Genomic DNA, 20,634 nt, shown 5'->3' with positions numbered 1-20,634 from the left:
AACTTAAACGCCCTTAATTCATCGTGAAAGGCCCATTTTTCATCCAAGAGTTGCCAGTTCTCTTTTTGTCCATAAACAGGGATCACTGATACCTAGGAAAAAAAAATAAGAAAATTGGTAAATTTTCTATGATATATAAGTATGAAAGTTTTATATTGTGTATATTGAATATTATTGAAATATTTGAATACACATAAATGTATTTGTGAAGACATATTGACATCTGTCACTGATTACAATAATACTTATAAATACAATCAGCTCCCCTTTTCTTTCTTTATTTCCTGCAAACAAATTCAGATAACTTATATAATAAATGCATGTAACATAATTTATGTTTTAAATAAAATATAATGGCTATCACCAACTTGTGGATCAATATCCAGTTTTATTATTAGTATTTATTTATTTTTAATCCCAAACAAATGATTTCATACACCTGATATCCCACCCTGAAATGTTTATACCTTTTATTTTATTATTAAAAAATCAACTTACACATTACAAATACACCTGTGGATCACTTCTTCAATAAAAAAAGTAAAACATTATAATTAACATATAATATAATTAATAAATGGAAATATTTCACAACCATTTTCATATGAAACAATATATATATGCTTGATTGCACACACACACACACGTACACACACACAGCTCCCTGTTATTTAATTAAAAAATATAAATACTCCAGCCACCTACATATTTTATGGCATAATACAATATAAAATATATTCAGATTTTTGTTTTACCCACTATAATGGATCTGTCAATACAAACAAAAAGTTACATAAAACGTTGTTTGTCGATTGACTGGGTAGGCCTACTGTTCACAGGGTAACTTTGTTTCCATGTCAGTTTGGTGGGGGCTTTTATTATTATTATTTTTTTTTTTATTATCTTTTCAATTTTCATTTCAATAAATACTGACGTGTATTAGTATTACGAATGAATAACATACAACAAACCTTGTATAAAATGACGATCTCCGTTGTGGGATGGGCAAAGTTGATTGTTGTCAGCTTTAACTGTTCAACGTTTCGCTTCCACTGTATTTGATGAAACTAATTTCATAATCCTTACTACAGTGACTTGTGCATCTAACAACAACGTATGAAATTACCATGACAAAATACCATTCATCAAAACTAGTCTACACTGATTTAATTGACGGAAAAACATTCGATTGTTCATTACTACTAATGCCAGTATTGTCAACTGGTTTCTTGCCTACCAGCGCTCACGCGGTACCACGTGATCAAAACATGTGACGTCACCGTGGCTTCTCCTATTAGTAGTAACATTACATAAACAGTGTGGCCAATCTACGTCATCAAAATGGAAAGACTTCCGAATTCCCCCCCCCCCCCCAACCCCTATTCATCGCTCTGAACCCTAACCCTAATCCTGAAATTAAAAATAAGATAAGTTATATATATATTTATATATGGTGCCGTTTTAGCTATGATAGGTTCCGTTTTCGCCAACAAAAATGGTTCCGTTTTCGCCAAAGAAAATGGTTCCGTTTTGGCCTGTACCCAGTTTTTGCATGGAGTCGGACACAACATTCGCATTACCAAGTGCTTATGACCTAAATTATACAAAGAAATTCATATATGAGAATAAAATTGTCAACAAAGTATGAAACAAAACTGTTTCTTTCTTTCCGTTTCTTTTTTTCCTGTTTCTTTTTTTTCTAGCCAAAATTGTTTCTTTCTTTCCTGTTTCTTTTTTTTCCTGTTTCTTTCTTTCCGTTTACCATGCTAAACTGCTTTACATTTGAACAATTGTTTGTAGTTATATAACGGCTTTGTATTAGTAATTCGGATTCTGTTTTTTATATAATATGTATGTATAGTGATACGAGTTTTTATACTTTTGTGATTTTGATTTACTAGTTAAGGAAGATTGGATATATTGTTTAGAATAAAGTATATTCAATTGCCTTCTGGGTACCGGAAGTTTATCCGGTAGACGCTATCACAAAATGGCAGAATTTTGCACGTATTTCTAATATTTAATCGGATGACATCTGTATTAGCGTGGACTTCTCATGCATATTTAGATTAGGTTTGTTGCAAACTAAGTTTAAAACATGCCTTCAAATATATATATTTTCTAAAAGGTATTGATTTTAAAGGAAGTTCGAAAAATGATGCAGGGATTGAAATTCCCGGCAAAAGCATTGCACTATCGGTTTGTCAAGCGGATCTAGTCTTATTAATTCAAGTGGAGCATTATGATGTATTATTGACATAACACAATTTGTACACAAATGGCAGGAGTGGTAATATTAAATTGTATTTTTAGAGGACATTTATTATTTTCCTAATGATTGGCATTCCAAAACCACTTTATTTTGATCCTGTGATCCATCACGCCAGAAATAAGTGAATCATTGTGTATCAATGAGAGCCCAAACAAGTAAATGCTAAATTAGGTAGAGTATCATTAAATAGAAATTTATAAAATATTTACCTGTCTGTTTAAAGGGACACACCCTAGTTTCAACCCGTGAAAATTAACACTTAAGTTTAGTTAATCTACAAACCTGCAACACATTTGGATAAAGTTACAATTGAGTGAAACGTGTGTGTGACTTTGAAATGGTGAAATACCTTCTAAAATAGATTAAAACTCAACTCCATAACTGTTACTTCTCAGACGCACGTGCGTTTTTAAAAATATGAGAAATGCATTTTGTGATATTGAAAACACCAGGATGACCAAAAACACTTCGAATGTACGGAAATTGATAATCTGAACAATAAAATCTAAGTAAAGTATGATTTAAGTTATCAAAAACGGTTATAATAGTCAAAAATATGCGTTAGTGTTTAAAAACTAGGGTATGTCCCTTTAATATGAAAGACATTATCGATGAAAACTAGTTATATTTTATTTCCAACACTACTTTAGTACAAAAGATGTTCAGATACGACTACCTTAATTTTGTGGAGAATGAAAAACATTTATAATTTTATTTTCTTTTTTTCTTTCCTTTCAGTACAATGTTCCTGTACAATTTAACTCTTCAGAGGGCTACTGGAATTGTTTCTGCAATCCATGGCAACTTCTCAGGAACGCGATTACAGGAGATTGTGGTGTCTCGAGGGAAGACCCTGGACTTATTACGACATGATCCAAACACTGGCAAAATCTACCCCATTCTCTCTGTCGAGGTGTTCGGAGTTATTCGAGCCATCATGCCATTCAGACTTACCGGTGGTTCAAAAGGTTTTTAAAAAATTATTTGTACTTGTGTATTGAATTTTGGGTAGATGCTAAAATTTGGAACAGTTTTTAAACGAAACAGGAATGTACAATCAAACAAAGAATATTCTTATGAAATAGATAATAGTTGCGCATAACTAGTAGAATGTGATCTCTAAATGTTGAGTAAAGTGTCTCCAAGTGAAGTAGTAAACTTACCTTATTTTGACAATGACCATCATTACAATATTTACACTGTCCACCAATAAAAGTTTTACAGAAACAAATGTACACAATGTAAATCAAATTCACCTTCCAATACTGACAGTGTAAATTGACAACACTTATGCGCATGGTTTGCTTCTAGGTTTGTTTTTTTGTAATACAGTGATGGACTTGAGACATAACAGACACTCCTTAAATATATCATTTTTATTTTCCATTTCAGACTTCATAATTGTTGGTAGTGATTCTGGACGTATTGTAATTCTTGAGTATATTCCTGCTAAAAATACCTTCGAGAAGGTAGGTTATTGATGTTATTCATTATTTTACTTTTATTTTATGAGAGTCAGTGACTCATTCATAGCTATAATCAGTACTATTCACTGAATTTTGTTACAAGTAATTTTGATACACAAAGATGAAACAGTAAAAATGCATTGGAATTCTGCATAAAATTAAAGATTTTAGCCAAGGAGAAGGAAAAGTTAGTTGGAAGCTTTACTGATCAGTGCTGAATATTGATGACTACACTTGAATATTACAGGTTCATCAAGAAACATTTGGTAAAAGTGGATGTCGACGTATTGTACCTGGTCAGTTTTTGGCTGTCGATCCCAAAGGCAGAGCTGTTATGGTTGGTGAGTGTAGGCTTCCCTTCTAAAGTTACTGACTAGTGCTACCTTGTAAAGTGTTCCTTCGCACTTAATTTTTTTAAACTTTTACATTCATTTGTGATGGTTGGAAACTTGACAAAAGTAGACAAAAAGTTGATACCTTATTTCTAAAATTTTATATAATGAAATCCCTGTAAATCTGGGCCGGATACCCCTTAAAACCAGACTTGGTCCTGTGGGTGTTCGACTTAGAGGACTTTCACTGTATTTGCTGTTCTCCTGCACCAATACCAATAAGTTTTAAAGACTATAATTAGCATAAATTATACACAGCAGCTGTATGACAATCTTACTGAATATTCTCACCCTTTTTTTTTTTTTACAGGAGCGGTAGAGAAACAGAAACTGGTGTACATTTTGAACCGAGACGCTCAAGCACGGCTGACTATCTCGTCTCCTCTGGAGGCTCACAAATCTAACACACTTGTCTACCACATGGTCGGAGTCGATGTCGGCTTTGAGAATCCAACGTTTGCCTGCCTGGAGATCGATTATGAGGTAATTGAGGTGGGGGGATATGATGTTTGCTGCAAATTGAAAATCCTTTGGTTAATGTTTTTTTTCTAGCAATAATTGGTTTTGTTTTCTTTTTTTGTCGCAGTGTATATGTTTGGGTATTGCCTTCAGCAAACCAAAATTATTAGCAAGTTAGCAACAGACTTTGTTTTTTTTATTATTTATAGAATTAAAAGCAAAAATGTCAATTAACCTGTTGATTTATGTGCTGTTTTCCATATTGTCAAATTAACATTTTATGTCTGCTTAAATACACTTAACGGACTGAGCCATTTTCGTAATGGCGGCATGTCATTTGGTCCACAACATAATTAACGGAACAGAACGCTGCTTTGTATGGGGTTAATATTTGTGTTCAGCTAGTAATTGTTTCGTTTGTGTGTTAGGAGTCTGACAGCGATCACACTGGCGACGCGGCACAGCGAACACAGCAGCTGTTGACCTACTACGAGTTGGATCTTGGTCTTAACCACGTCGTAAGGAAGTACTCGGAACAACTCGAGGAGCATGCCAACTTCCTGATATCAGGTTTGTTGGGTTTTTTGTTTGTTTTTATCACAGAGCCAGTTACAGGGAAGAAGGGGATAATGTTAAAAATAAGTTACAAATTATGTGCTTAAGTGATGTTATAAAACCACTTAAATTTTAACTTTGATATTCTGATGTAGAAATTAATTCTAGCCATGTAGCCTTAATCCTGAAGGAAAAAACTTAGTTCATTTTTAGCGAAAACAGTTTATGGTAATGAATGTTGGCTGAAAATGAAGGATGGAAATGTTTCATTTATCAGTGCTAACACATTTTATTTATGGTTATATGGCGTCTGACATATTGTTAAGGACCACAGATATTGAGGGACAAAACCAGCTGTCAGCACTTTATGGGCTGCTCTTTTAGATTAGCAGCAAGGGATCTTTTATATGCACCATCTCACAGACAGGGTAGTACATAACACAGCCTTTATATACCAGTCGTGCACTGGCTGGAACGAGAAATAGCCAAAGTCCACACTGCCATGGCTTTAGTAAGTCAACTGTAGTTAGACTGCCTTAAACGGATGTTGTGGTAGTTATTACATTATTCAAGCTCTTACTTTTGTGGTCTTTTAAATCATTTTTGGTATCCTAAATCTCTAAAAAAAAATTAGGGTGGTGGTGGGTGGTTTTTCCTTTTGGTTGTTGGATTTTAATGACATAGTTGTTAACATTTTACATGCATCACTCCCATTGGGCTATTTCTCGCTCCAGCCAGTGCACCACGGTTGGTACATCAAAGGCTGTGGTATGTGCTAGCCTGTCTGTGGGATGGTGCATATAAAACATCCCTTGCTGCTAATCAAAAAGAGTAGCCCATGAAGTGGTGACAGCGGGTTTCCTCCCTAAATATCTGTCTGGTCCTTAACCATATGTCTTATGCCATATAACGGTCCTTAACCATATGTCTTATGCCATATAACCGTAAATAAAAAATGTGTCGAGTGCATCATTAAATAAACCATTTCCTTCCACTCTGTTGCTTGTACTAACTGAATGCTTGTATTGCCAGTGCCTGGAGGGAATGATGGACCTAGTGGTGTACTCATTTGCTCTGAGAACTATGTGACGTACAAAAACCTGGGTGATCAGCCAGACATCAGATGCCCTATTCCCAGAAGAAGGGTTCGTATACAGTTTGTCTTATCAATAAATATACACACACATCTTGTAATTATTAGTACGTGACAATCCTGTTTCATTTGCTGAAATATTCTGTCACTTTTATTCATGGTGGCAAAAAGTGCATTAAAGCTGCTTTCATTTCACACACTATATTATTGACATAGTTTGTACATTTTAACATTTTATTTCTGCCATTTTTGCTAAATTAATATCTGCTGAATAATCATTTAAAAACCTTTCCTATCACTCTGTAAGCCTTTTTGTTTATTTTGAATTGAAGACATTTACTTTAATATTACATTTCCATGACATAGTTATCTGCATTGTATTTCCATATTTATATTACAAACATTCAGTATATATGGGTAGTGGGAAAGTTTATTTTCTATGTTTGTAAAACTTGAGAGGTACATGTAAATATATTGTTCTTTTTTTGTTTGTTTTAGTACGATCTTGATGATCCAGAGAGGGGAATGATATTTGTTTGTAGTGCTACACACAAAACCAAGGTAAGAATAATGCTATTTGTCAGCTTGTGAAGTTTCTTACCATACCTTACTCATGAACTTGTCTTTAAGGTTAGCTCTGGCACTCGCCAAATTTTGCCAGCTGAAAATTTTAAAAACAATTGGCAAGTGGTAATTAAAAAAATTACAATGTAATGCTATTTTGTTAGAAAATAACTAGGTTTCTGTTGTTATTGAAGTTCAGTAGATAATTTGGCAAAATTGTCTGCTTACCCAGAACTAACCCTGAGCAGGCCTCGAATTTGTCAAATAAGAAGGCACGGTCATTGGACCTTAACCAGTGGAGATTCTTTAGAGCATTATGGACAAAAAGGTAAGACACCAAGGCAAATTTCAACAAGTGTATTAATATAACACAACAGCACCCACTCAGATAAGTGTGAATAGTTTCATATTTTTGTAATAAAACCAACTAGGGAGTTGTGTTTGTTTGTAATGATCATGCAAAATAAAGTACAGCCCGTTTGGCCATAAGATTTTGATTAATATTCAGGTGCTGGAGCATATGGCTTAGGGCACTGCGTCAATTTGCTGCATAGCTGCTGTTAAATTAAGATTTTAAACTAGAATTTAGTATGCTAAGAAAACTATAACAGATTCTGCTTAATAAAGTTTAAATTAACTACAAGTAGTCCTTAGTCCAAGACACAGAGTAACTGAACCTTGTTTTCAAATATATCTTCGCAATGGCAACATCATGTGTTAAAAGTAACAATACGTTCAAATGTGTAAAGATATTGCACAACTATAGACTTTTATATATCCATTGTTTACATAATTAACCCATTGATTGTCTCGTTAAATGTTTACATTTTATTTATGTTTCAGTCAATGTTTTTCTTCTTGGCACAAACAGAACAAGGAGATATCTTCAAAATTACATTAGAAACTGACGAAGACATGGTGAGTATTCTTATATGTGGGAGTAAAATTTGAATCATATTCATAACTGAATGGTTGATAATAAAGGTAGAATGATGGTTGATGTGGGGTGATCTCAATATTCCACTTGCACCATCTTCTTCCAACTGACTCCAAGAGAGTGAACTGATTAGCTTTGTAACAAATATTTTAAAGCTTGTAAAATATCCCCAAAATTTGTTTGTTCTAATGAAAGAATATTGGATATGGATATGCATGATTTTTTAATAATATTTTTTTTTAACAAAATAATGCATATATTTATATATGAACCTATGTTTTTTTTTCAAACTTGACAGTAGTGTTGTTTGTGTTTCCAGGTGACCGAGATTCGACTGAAATATTTTGACACTGTTCCTGTGGCTGTCAGTATGTGTGTTCTCAAGTCTGGATTCTTGTTCCTAGCTGCTGAGTTCGGAAACCAGTGAGTTGGAACATTACCCCAGGCAGTCACTTTCTAATATCTTATAAATCTATAGACATACATTTTGTCAAATCATTGTCCATGGCTCTGATAACTACCATACTGTCGTGACCATTATAAAAACTTTTTTTTTAATAAACGGTAATATCAGGGGTGATTTTTGTGTGTAGTAGAGATACTCATTAAATGTTTTCTATATCACATTGTGGAATATATCTTTTGAGCGATAATTCTCTTATCTGATTAAAAAAAAAGATGGATTTTACTGAATAACTAAGCAAGCATTAAAGATGTTCAGTTACTTTTTAAAATGACATGAGATTTTTTAAAACTAAAGATGACAATTACTCTATTTCAGTAACCTGTATCAGATAGCTCACCTTGGAGACGATGATGGGGAGCCGTATTTCAGCAGTGCTCTGCCCTTAGAGGAGGGAGATACTTTCCTGTTTGCGCCGCGACCACTGAAGAACCTAGTGTCTGTAGATGAAATGGACAGCTTGTCTCCCATTATGTACACACAGGTAACTAGTAATAGAACATAACTTGTATTAGGTGTTAGATCATTCATCTGCAGTGCTGTGGGTGCCTGTTGTTAAGACTTGGTTCAGGGCTTCTAGAATTTTTATAAAATCCACTAGTCATGGGATCAGTGATTTTAAAAATGTACTAGCCACGATTAAAAATTCACTAGCCCTACTTGAAAGTTAATAAAATTTTACTAAATAACAGTAATAACCAGATATGTCGCCCAAAAGGGGGAGATAGGACTTGGAAACGGGGTGGTTGAGGCAGGATATTTATATTTACAAAATCAACGTAACTGCAACATTTGACTTCTTTTTCTTTCACTAGCCTTCGGGCATGGCCATAGTAGTTATTTACTAGCCCAACATTGAATATCACTAGCCATGTGAGTGGGGCTACCATAATCTAGAAGCCCTGTGGGTTATATCAGTTAAACCATTGCTCTTTGGTTTCCTTTTCTTTTTTTGTTTTTCTTTATATGCTTTTACATTTTATTTCCACTTCTCACAAACTGTATGTCTTACGTTAGTGAAACTTGGTTTTGAGTTCCATTAAAAATGTAATTCAATTTAATTGAACTTAGTTTTTTAATTTTAATTTTTGAAGAATTTTTTTTTAACATGCATTAGGATGGACATCTATGGATGCAACTATTGGTGACATGGAGCAAGTTACGGTGGCTGGTATTACAAAAACTTAACACATGACAATTTGTAGCTAAATGCATGTAAAAGCCTCTTGTTGATCTGGTGAAAACTGGTTTCTTGAACATTTACCAATAACTAAAGTTGGAGAAAATATCTTAGCATTTTAATTTGCTTTTCTAATTTGATAATGTGTCCCTTTTTTTCCAATTTAAATTACAGTTGTTGGAATTCTATCTGTATTTTTTGCAGATTGCTGACTTGGCAAATGAAGACACGCCCCAGATTTACACACTATGTGGGCGTGGCCCCAGATCTTCACTGAGAATTTTGAGACATGGGCTGGAGGTAAACATTGCAGACCTTCCTCCATTTGCATGACATTTTTTATCTTGTGAACAAAATTTCATGATTTTGAAATGTTTATAAAGTCATCTTTTATACCAGAATGTGAATTTTCAACTTTTGTATTTTTTAAAATTATTCTTAATAAAAAAAAAATTGTATGTGTGCCGAAAATAGTTTTCGTTGACTGATCTGAAGTTTAACTATGGTATAGAGGTTTTTTTCTCACGTTTTAGCTTCTCATTTTAAATATTTGATATCACATCCCTGTTTATATGACATGACCTGAAATGGGTAACACATCAAATTTAAATGTTAAAACCCTGTATCTGTTTCCCTGTGGGTTTTGGTATTTGGTGGAGAGATTTGTTGTTGTTTATCATCTAAACATGTTATTTTGACAGGTTTCTGAGATGGCTGTGTCCGAGCTGCCCGGTAACCCCAACGCAGTATGGACAGTGAAGAAAAGAACTGATGGTGAGATTTCTTAACTTAAAAAATAGATTGTCATCATATTTTACTTCTTAAATCGATGATAATCATGTACAATATAATTTTGTGATAATATCAATGCAGGTTCAAGCATGCTGTACTGGATCCGTGTTTAATTAGTATTTTGGGGATGTTTCATGTTGAAACTAGAATTTTCTGCAAGTTGTTTGAGATAAGTTACAAGGTATGAGCTTGGCCAAACTGAGTTTATTTTCAGATTCTGAACTTTTTACTGTTTCACAAGTCTTTAGCACAATCCGAATTAACAGGGATGGGACCTGGGACAGACATGCTCGAAACCTTAGTGGTATATGAGCATGTAAAAAGAGTCTGCTCCACTCCGAATTCACATTTACTGAATTTTTCACTTGAATATAATTAATTAATAGCTGCTGAACAAACCAATCAAAATTTGTGGATACAATTGTCTGTACACTATGGTGTACTTGCTGTGTTTAGTAATGTTAACAAGTCGTTTGCAAAAAAAACCCCTCAAATGTTTCACTACATATACAAAACAAAACTTTTTTATGTTATATTTTTATGATGGAATATAACTATAAAAGCTAGGTATGTAAATTGTATACTAAATGCACGAACCATCTGTGGCAAACATTGTTTGGAGAGTACAGGGCGTCTGTGGTCAATATCTTCTAGAAAGGGTTAATAATATTTACATGCTTAATGGAACAATATTTTTATTGTGATATGGCCAAGGAAACCCTTTTTAAAAATAATAATGTTCTGCAAACCAGACTGGCAATTTTGGTGACATGTCTTGAGTCAGAGTATGACAAATATTTTGAAAAGTCACTAGCCACAGGGCTAGTGGGTTTGTGAAAACCACTAGCCCACCAAGATAAAGCACTAGCCCAAATTCCTGATCAATTATAACTGGATTTTTATAAAAAAAATTGTAACATTACACATTTACGAGTATAACAGTAAAATAAAACAAACATTTAAATCATGTTGTAACTTTCAGTTTTTTGTCGTGTTGTACGTTTGGTTTTTTGTCAAGTGTGATCCATCGGTTTTCGCGTTTGCCCTCCCCCAGGGAAAAAATAATTGAGCAAACTCATGGTTGATATCTAAACCCCCTATCAAAATAATTAAATTTAAATGAGGGTACGACAGTGTGACACACGGTAATAGATGGTTCAGTGTATTCGGTAGTAGGTTATACATTTAGGGCCCTACTATTTATGTCGCCAGGAACGGTGATGCCAATTGCTCAAATACTGGGCATTATCCCGTGTCAGACCGATATCAAAAGAATATAACGGCAACATCTAATCCGTTGTTAATTGATGAACAAAAAAGGTATCATCTTGTATCGGCAGCTGTGACGCATTATCCAGACCGATACACAAATAGGTCAAGCAGAGTCATTGCATGTGCGTTACCATTAAAGTAAATTGTTTTCCTGATTGCCGATAACCACATGTCAGCGAAGTGTAAAATTAGAAAACAACAGGTAAATAAAACAAACACTGAAATTCAAAGCATGACCGGGGTTTACTTGATTGAGATTAACCTGTCGTCGCAATTGGTGATTTCCAAGTTCTTAAGTGCGAGATTTCCAAGTTCATATGTGCGAGATTAACTACCACGTGACGTGTCCAACCAATCAAAACACGCATGTCATTAAACTTATTTCCTGTGCCAGAAACTTGAAAGGGAAAAGTAAACAATGCATGCTGTAACTGTGGCGATGTAGAGATAGCATGTTACTGCAGTTTGCAGACCTAGTTCAAGTGGATTATCATTATATACTGATTGCGTTGTTGATATTATTCGATGACAAACGTCACAATCAAATTTATTAAACGAAATTTCAGCCGAGAGAAAAATAAAAAACCACCAAAAAAACACGATCGAGCGATAAGGAGGGGGGTGGAAACCACTAGCCCTGCGGGCTAGTGGTTTGGCTGTTCTCACTAGCCCGAACTTAAAAACCACTAGCCACGGGCGTCGGGCTAGCGGATTTGTCGAACTCTGCTTGAGTTTATCCCAAAGAAATCATGAATATGAATTAGGTATTTAATTCAAAATATCATTTAAGAAACTAATTAACTGGTGATGATTGAGAGTGTACATACAGCAGATGCTTTGTTGAAGAGTATTTACTTCCTCCAGCTCCGTTTTCTGTGATAATTTTGTCTTTAGATTTCCAATTCAGTATGGGGCAAGATCAGCTTAGTGGAAAAGTTCTTGTCCAAAGTGTGGTAGGTCCCGCTTCCCCCAACCCACCCACCACAGTCCTTGGGCTTTGCTGTTTGAGAAAGCACATTAAAAAAAAACCTACTTTGTATAGAAGTAGGTTTCCATTTACACACTAGACCAAGTGTCGAAAAAGCAACAGAGTTCAACATGTTAACTTCCAACTAAATTCTTATGCCATTCCTTTACTACTTAGAGGTAGGGGTGGAGTGTCTTGTTTTCATCCATCTGTGTTTTGTTTGATGACTTTGGCTCAGGTTTTTTCTGTTTGATGAAGGCACTAATCAACACAGGCTGGTGGTATGGTCAAAACCCAACCCAGCCTATGTTCTTCTTTTCAGGAGCTGCTTGGACTCCCACGGACATTGTTTGAGGTTGGTGCACTCGTCAAGTTTCATGGCTCGCAACTTGATCACAAAGCCATGATCACAGAAAAAAACAGACAAGATGCTAGAACATCAGAAATAAATTGAAATAGAATTCTAAATGGATGGAGGGTTGGTGGGGAGGGGTTTTCCAAAAGTGTTTCATCGGCTAAGAGTTTAAGGTTTCGGGATAGTGTTTGATTTTGAAAAAAAAAGAGAAAGTAAAGAGTTTATTAAAGTCGCTTTAGATGTAATGGTATAATGAGGAATTGTTGGGCAGTAGTTTTTATTAGACACAGGCATGGAACTATTATCGTGCCTCAATACCACAGAGGTTTCGGGCACATCTGTACCAGGTCCGATCTCTTGCATGACCAGTAACCTGACCTGGGACAGATTTTTATTTGGAATATTAATTTTTGTGCACCATTCTATATGAATATTTTTTTCTTTCTATTTTTTCTAATTCTTTTTTTAAATTCTGCAACATCCATGATCAAATTGTGAAGGTCACCAGGCTTGATTTTAAAGGTTGCCAAAGACGATGGCAAATAATTTAGAAAATTGCTTTCCGACAAATGTAGAAGTGCTCAATTTTAGTCTAATGTAGACTGGTACTAAGCATTTTAAGGGATCAGGAGATGTTTAAGGGCAGACAATACATAAGAATTTGGAATATCATCTTGTGTAGTTTGAATTTGAAATTGAGTTTAATTAACAAATTAAAGTGATTCTGCATGGTAAAGAAGAAATTCATCAAAATAGGTCCATAAATTTGTATTGAAAGATTATAAACCTCCAAAATAAGTTTGTAATCGCCATCATATCAAAACATAAGCAGGGAACATTTTGTTAAGTATCGTGTCGTGATTCACCACACAAAATTCAGAGATTGCTACACAATTCTAAAACGTTAAATAGTAGTAGCTATTCAATTTTCAACAGATCACCAACAGTTGCTAATCAAAGTTTTAAAAACAAAATGTTCCCTAATGACATTCTACAGGATAGGATAATAATCCACAGGCATGGGGGAATTTTAATGTTTTTACGTGTTTTAGTCATTGGTTGTAGGGGAATTTTATTTTTTTAGTATCTTAGTCTTAGGTGAACATCTGGCTCTTATTAATGCATTTTCATGGTCAGTCTTGTTACTTGAAGCACTACCTGTGTGTGTGTCTGTGCTGTGAGGTTTGAGTTGCTAGCCAGACCTCTTGTCTATTTTCAGACGACTACGACTCGTACATCATCGTGTCCTTCGTGAACGCCACCCTTGTGCTGTCCATCGGAGAAACCGTTGAGGAAGTCACGGATTCCGGATTCTTAGGAACCACGCCCACCATCTCGTGTTCTCAGTTGGGAGATGATGCTCTGGTACAGGTAAGAAGCTTTAACATGTAAAATTCGAATGGAAAAATTAAGACAGAAAAGTAGTCTTTCTTCCCGAGACAAAATAGTCCATAGATTCTGATCCCCACCAGTGCACCACAACTGATATATCATAGGCCATGGTATGTGCTATCCTGTCTGAGATGGCGCATATAAAAGATCACTTGCTATTAATAGAAGAATGTTGCATGTTTTCTCTCTTGACGATATGAAAATTACCAAATGTTTGACATCCAATAGCCAATGGATAAATGAATGTGCGGTAGTGTTGTTAAAAAAAACCCCTTTAAATAGGGTATAGAAGGCAACCCCTATTTTTAAATTTTAAATTGGATAAGATATGATTTAACTGCTTGCTGCACAAAAAGGAAATGAGCTTAGTTTTATTTAAATATTTGAAAGTTTTTCTTCTGTTTGCATAAATTACCATGCACATTTTTGTCTAATCTAGAATATATACATTAATATTTGATACAGTAAAGAGATTATTTACCATACCTAAGATTCTCTGTGTATGTTTGCTATTTATTTTTCTGTTTGAAAAATGAATAACACAATTCTTGACATTTTGCTAAATTTGCCATGTTCGTTCATCTGACTGCATTCTGATTTTTGTTTTTCTGTATACTTAGATTTATCCAGATGGTATTCGTCATATCAGAGCTGACAAGCGTGTGAATGAGTGGAAAACCCCGGGAAAGAAGAACATCGTGAAGTGTGCTGTCAATCAGCGACAGGTTGTTATCGCCCTCACTGGCGGAGAACTTGTCTACTTCGAGATGGACCCAGTATGTTCCGCAGCTTCGTCTCTTGTTATATATATATATATTTTTTTTATATATGTGTATATATATATATATATATAGCCAGTGCCATGAAAATTTATTTCACGTGAGTGTGTGTCTGTGTGTGAGACGTTTAATCATGCTCATATACCACAGAGGTTTCGAGCATGTCCGTCCAGGGTTCCGCCTCAGGATAGCCAAAAACCCAACCCGGAATGTGCAGAATTTTCATTAGTTATGCAGTAGGTGACCATTTTTAGTCACTGCTGCTGCTGCTTTTTAATATAATGATGTGCAAGTTCAGGTATAATACCTTAACTTGCACATCATTGCAGTCGGGATATATAACCATCTTCCTTTCTCGAGCAAATTCCTATTTTCTAATTTAATGAACACACTGCAGTTAGCACTGCATTTGAAATTGCAATGATACAATCAATTTTGTTGAGTAATTTTGCCCTGAAAATGATCATTGAATAAAATGTATGATGCCGGGGATTGTATTGAATCTGATATCAGCTGTATAGTATGCAGACATGATGTATCTTGTCCGTGTTTCACCTGATAACCTGTGATTACAACTTGGCTTTCTGATCTGCGTACTCGTACTTAATTACATAACTTGTTTGTTTTTAAAACTATTCTATGTAAACATGTATCACGTTTATTTTTCACGGTAGTATGTTGAAACCAAGACTTGTGTGTTAAGTAGTTTTAGAACCATTGCATATATTTTAATTTTTATGAGTTAGAAAAAAACAAAAATAAGAATGTTACTAAGCAAAAAAAAGTCTACTTTGACTTAGAAAAAATATTCCAATTTTAAAAGTGATAACCTTTCATTGTACCCTTATATAATGTGCCCTTAATTAAATTGTTAATGTCAATTTGTCTTCAAAATCGTGTCAAATGTACATTTAGATATACCCACATAAGTCTTCACCAGAAAAGGTAATGGATCATTTGCGTTCACCTCAAGTCTTGCAGAATTTATCACCTTGCAGTATATTTTTAAATAACTTAACATTTGAAAATTTGTGTCTATGCAGACATGACGTGCTTACAACTTGGCTTTCTGATCTGCGTACTTATATTTACTACATAACTTGTTTGTTTTTTAAACTATTCATTTAAAATCACATTCATTATGTCCTCACGGCAGTACATTTTTAAATAACATTCATTTAAGTTTCATATGATTGGTTGTCTAGCATTTCAAGAAGGATCTTGAGCTTGCCTTGAATATTGTTAAGATATCATTATTGATATCTACAGTTTATAACTTTAAGAACAGCATGAGACTCAGAATTTTCAAGAATGTAAATATGTATAATGTGAAATGTTTGTTTGTAGACTGGCCAGCTGAATGAGTACACTGAACGTAAGGAGATGTCTGGTGACGTCGTGTGTATGGCACTGGGTCGAGTCCCCACCGGAGAGCAGAGGTCTCGCTTCCTGGCAGTCGGATTGTCTGACAACACAGTCAGAATTATCTCCCTTGATCCTACCGTAAGTCTTCGATAAAGGTGCGACCAGCCTCGGTTGGCGTCGTGGTAGGCCATCGGTCTACAGGCTGGTAGGTACTGGGTTTGGATCCTAGTCGAGGCATGGGATTTTTAATCCGGATACCGACTCCAAACCCTGAGTGAGTGCTCTGCAAGGCTCAATGGGTAGGTGTAAACCACTTGCACCGACCAGTGATCCATAACTGGTTCAACAAAGGCCATGGTTTGTGCTATCCTGCCTGTGGGAAGCGCTAATAAAAGATCCCTTGCTGCTAATCGGAAGAGTAGCCCATGTAGTGGCGACAGCGAGTTTTCTCTCAAAATCTGTGTGGTCCTTAACCATATGTCTGACGCCATATAACCATAAATAAAATGTGTTCAGTGCGTCGTTAAATAAAACCTTTCTTTCTTTCTTTCTTTCGATAAAGGTGCATGGCAGGGATTGATCTTTTAGCTTTTTGTCTTTTGTGCGTGAAAAACAGTTTTCAAATAGACTGGATTTAATTAGACATGCTGACAATACAACTTTATTTGATAATATTTTTTCAACTTTTTTAAAAGATCGTTTCAGAATTTAATTTTTTATGGGTACTTGAGAATAATATGCAAGACTTTTGATGTAGTTTATGTACTCTATTGTAGACATGATGTTTCTTATCCGTGTTTCACCTGAAATGTTGTGATTATAACTTGGTGTACTGATGTGCATATGCTACCAACTGATTACAGCATTGTTATATTATAATGCATATGTTAGAATGGTGATTCCCACAAATATACACTGTATTGAAATAATAATTTTTTTTTTTACAGAAAATCTAATCTGCAATAAATTAGTTCTCGGACTGCGTCGCATAACCCAGTATGGTTTTTTTAATAACAATTGATCTGGCTGTGGTATCTTTCTCAAGTATTGCAGAAATTAAAAGAAATCTCTAACTAACTTATGAAGTTGTTTGTTTGTTCTCTAATTAATATTTTGTATTTCAGGATTGTCTTTCTCCACTAAGTATGCAGGCTCTCCCAGCTCCACCGGAATCACTGTGTATTATTGAAATGGGTGGATCAGAATCTAAAGAAGAAACAGGGGAGCCAGGTTCACAAGGAGGGTTGTATCTGAACATTGGCCTTCAGGTGAGTACTATTGCATAAATGGGGATCCATGGTCACAAGTCGAAATTTTTTATGAGATAATTTTTGTATGTAACTTTAAAACTTTGTTAGTATGGAAATGATGACATTTATCCGTGTTTCACCTGAAGTTGTTTGTGATTATTACTACGATTCTGATCTGTACTAACATCTGAATATTAAAAGAACGTCATTTAGTAATGATTTTAGTCCACCTACATTTACAATCCATAGTTGATACAGGATTGCATACTTAGGGGGCATACTTGTGGTCGCAAGGCAAATCATAAGTTTTCCATTATATCTTATTAAATTTGTATTTAATATTTGTATGTGACATATAATAGGTTTTGAATTTTGTGAGTATTTATACTGTTCACAAAATCTCTTGTCCACTACTTGCATAGTTTGCAACATGATTTATATTTTTGCCAGTAAAGTCATTTGAGCAGTATGCAGTTGTGACTTGTGTTATTATTACTCTGTAGTTGTCTCATTCCAGCTAGTGCACCACGACTAGTATATAAAAGGCTGTGGTATGTGCTATCCTGTCTATGGGATGGTGCATATAAAAGATAACTTGCTACTAATGGAAAAATGTAGTGGGTTTCCTCTAAGACTTGTCAGAATTTAAAAAAATGACATCCAATAGCTGATGATTAATAAATCAATGTGCTCTGGTGGTGTCGTTAAACAAAACAACTTTACCTTTACTTGTGTGTGTAGTAGTGTTCACCTGAAGTGGAATGGGTCACACGGTTTTCTTTCCCAACCCAACCAGCACCTCACAACTGGTACATGGTAGGAAAGTGCGTAATTATAAAAGATACTGTTACTTTTTGGCTATATGGTTTTTTTCTTCTGTAAAGACCAAATGTTGACATATCCATGTGACTCCATATAGACGTAGTTTGAAATGTGCTCAGGTGTTAAATGTTCCTTACCTTTCCTAACAGAATGGTGTGGTGTTGAGAAATGTCAATGTCATAATTCTTGTATGTAACTGGATAACATTTGTTAGTACAGAAATGATGACATTTATCCGTGTTTCACCTGAAGCTGTTGGTGATTATTACTTCGATTCTGATCTGTACCAACATCTAAATATTAAATGCACATCTGAAGTCTTCTGAATGTTATTTAATAATGAGTTTAGTCCACCTACATTTACATTTCTTAGTTGATACAGGATTGCAGTTACAAGGCAAATCATAAGTTTTCCATTAGATCTTTTGAAATTCGTATTTAATATTTGCGTTTTTGAAGTTTTATGAGCGTGTTTATACTGTCATCCACTACTTTTATAGTTTGCAGAATGATTTACATTTTTTGGACAGTAAAGTCGTTTAAGCAGTATGGAGTTTGTGTCTTGTGTTATTATTACTCTATAGTTGTCCAGGGCACAATATTTCACGAGAACCATTGTTCTGTTTGCGTGTTGGTTACGCCACTTTAAAATCACGAGAACCATTGTTCTGTTTGCGTGTTGGTTAGGCAACTTTAAAATCATGAGAACCATTGTTCTGTTTGCACGTTGGTTACATAACTTTAAAATCACGAGAACCGCCAATCAGTTATGTGGTGAGCAATTACATTGTAACATTAAAAGTACCATATATCGGTAATGAAAGTGAAAATCAGTTTGTTTTTAAATACATTTGAACCATCATTGTAGCACAGAACCGTAGTGCAAGTGTTTTAGGATTAGGTAGGACTAACTCCTCGGTTACGAGAACTATATTCATGTAATCGAACAATCGGTTACCTAAGTAAAACTCAACTGACTTCTGGTTACCTAAGATTTTGAAATATTGTCCCCTGATTGTCTCGTTCCAGCCAGTGCAAACAGACTTAGTTTGAAATGTGCTCAGGTGTTAAATGTTTCTTCCTATCCTTTCCTAACAGAATGGTGTGTTGTTGAGGACTGTCAATGTCAATTCTTGTATGTACATATATGTAACTGGATAACTTTTGTTAGTACAGAAATGATGACATTTATCCGTGTTTCACCTGAAGCTATTAGTGATTACTACTTAGATTCTGATCTGTACCAACATCTAAATATTAAATGCACATCTGTAGTCTTCTGAATGTTATTTAATAATGAGTTTAGTCCACCTACATTTACTTTTCTTAGTTGATACACGATTGCAGTTACAAGGCAAATCATAAGCTTTCCATTAGATCTTTTGAAATTCATATTTAATATTTGCATGTGACATATAATATGTTTTTAAAGTTTTATGAGCGTGTTTATACTGTCATCCACTACTTTTATAGTTTGCAGCCTGATTTACATTTTTGTGGACAGTAAAGTCGTTTAAGCAGTATGGAGTTTCTGTCTTGTGTTATTATTACTCTATAGTTGTTCAGGGCACAATATTTCACGAGAACCATTGTTCTGTTTGCGTGTTAGTTATGCCACTTTAAAATCATGAGAACCATTGTTCTGTTTGCGTGTTGGTTAGGCAACTTTAAAATCACAAGAACCATTGTTCTGTTTGCATGTTGGTTACATAACTTTAAAATCACGAGAACCGCCAATCAGTTATGTGGTGAGCAATTACATTGTAATATTAAAAGGTACCATATATCGGTAATGAAAGTGAAAATCAGTTTGTTTTTAAATACATTTGAACCACCATTGTAGCACAGAACTGTAGTGCAAGTTTTCTAGGATTAGGTAGGACTAACTCCTCGGTTACGAGAACTATATTCACGTAATCGAACAATCGGTTACCTAAGTAAAACTCAACTGACTTCTGGTTACCTAAGATTTTGAAAAATTGTCCCGATTGTCTCGTTCCAGCCAGTGCAAACAGACTTAGTTTGAAATGTGCTCAGGTGTTAAATGTTTCTTCCTATCCTTTCCTAACAGAATGGTGTGTTGTTGAGGACTATCAATGTCAATTCTTGTATGTACATATATGTAACTGGATAACATTTGTTAGTACAGAAATGATGACATTTATCCGTGTTTCACCTGAAGTTGTTCGTGATTATTACTACGATTCTGATCTGTACTAACAGCTAAATATCTGTACTAACAGCTAAATATTAAATGCA

At 34.8% G+C, this 20,634-nt stretch overlaps 1 protein-coding gene across 1 annotated transcript in view; it reads left to right on the top strand.

Moving 5' to 3' along the window:
* The first annotated feature begins 1,959 nt into the window (after nucleotides 1-1,959).
* LOC121389564 (splicing factor 3B subunit 3-like) overlaps nucleotides 1,960-20,634 on the top strand; it is a 38,766-nt gene continuing 20,091 nt past the window's right edge. Inside the window, exons 1-17 of the mRNA XM_041521240.1 lie at nucleotides 1,960-2,073; nucleotides 3,011-3,240; nucleotides 3,665-3,741; nucleotides 3,986-4,079; nucleotides 4,441-4,613; nucleotides 5,018-5,159; nucleotides 6,177-6,289; nucleotides 6,736-6,798; nucleotides 7,645-7,719; nucleotides 8,058-8,161; nucleotides 8,520-8,685; nucleotides 9,586-9,681; nucleotides 10,083-10,155; nucleotides 13,987-14,138; nucleotides 14,780-14,935; nucleotides 16,286-16,441; nucleotides 17,428-17,571. Coding sequence (XP_041377174.1) covers nucleotides 3,015-3,240; nucleotides 3,665-3,741; nucleotides 3,986-4,079; nucleotides 4,441-4,613; nucleotides 5,018-5,159; nucleotides 6,177-6,289; nucleotides 6,736-6,798; nucleotides 7,645-7,719; nucleotides 8,058-8,161; nucleotides 8,520-8,685; nucleotides 9,586-9,681; nucleotides 10,083-10,155; nucleotides 13,987-14,138; nucleotides 14,780-14,935; nucleotides 16,286-16,441; nucleotides 17,428-17,571 — 2,010 coding nt within the window. The 5' untranslated portion in view covers nucleotides 1,960-2,073; nucleotides 3,011-3,014. The remainder of the gene's footprint in view (nucleotides 2,074-3,010; nucleotides 3,241-3,664; nucleotides 3,742-3,985; nucleotides 4,080-4,440; nucleotides 4,614-5,017; nucleotides 5,160-6,176; nucleotides 6,290-6,735; nucleotides 6,799-7,644; nucleotides 7,720-8,057; nucleotides 8,162-8,519; nucleotides 8,686-9,585; nucleotides 9,682-10,082; nucleotides 10,156-13,986; nucleotides 14,139-14,779; nucleotides 14,936-16,285; nucleotides 16,442-17,427; nucleotides 17,572-20,634) is intronic.

Source organism: Gigantopelta aegis, chromosome 14 (genome assembly GCF_016097555.1).
Source record: "Gigantopelta aegis isolate Gae_Host chromosome 14, Gae_host_genome, whole genome shotgun sequence".
NCBI classification, from domain to species: Eukaryota; Metazoa; Mollusca; class Gastropoda; order Neomphalida; family Peltospiridae; genus Gigantopelta; species Gigantopelta aegis.
This window is presented reverse-complemented; position numbering and strand designations above follow the sequence as displayed.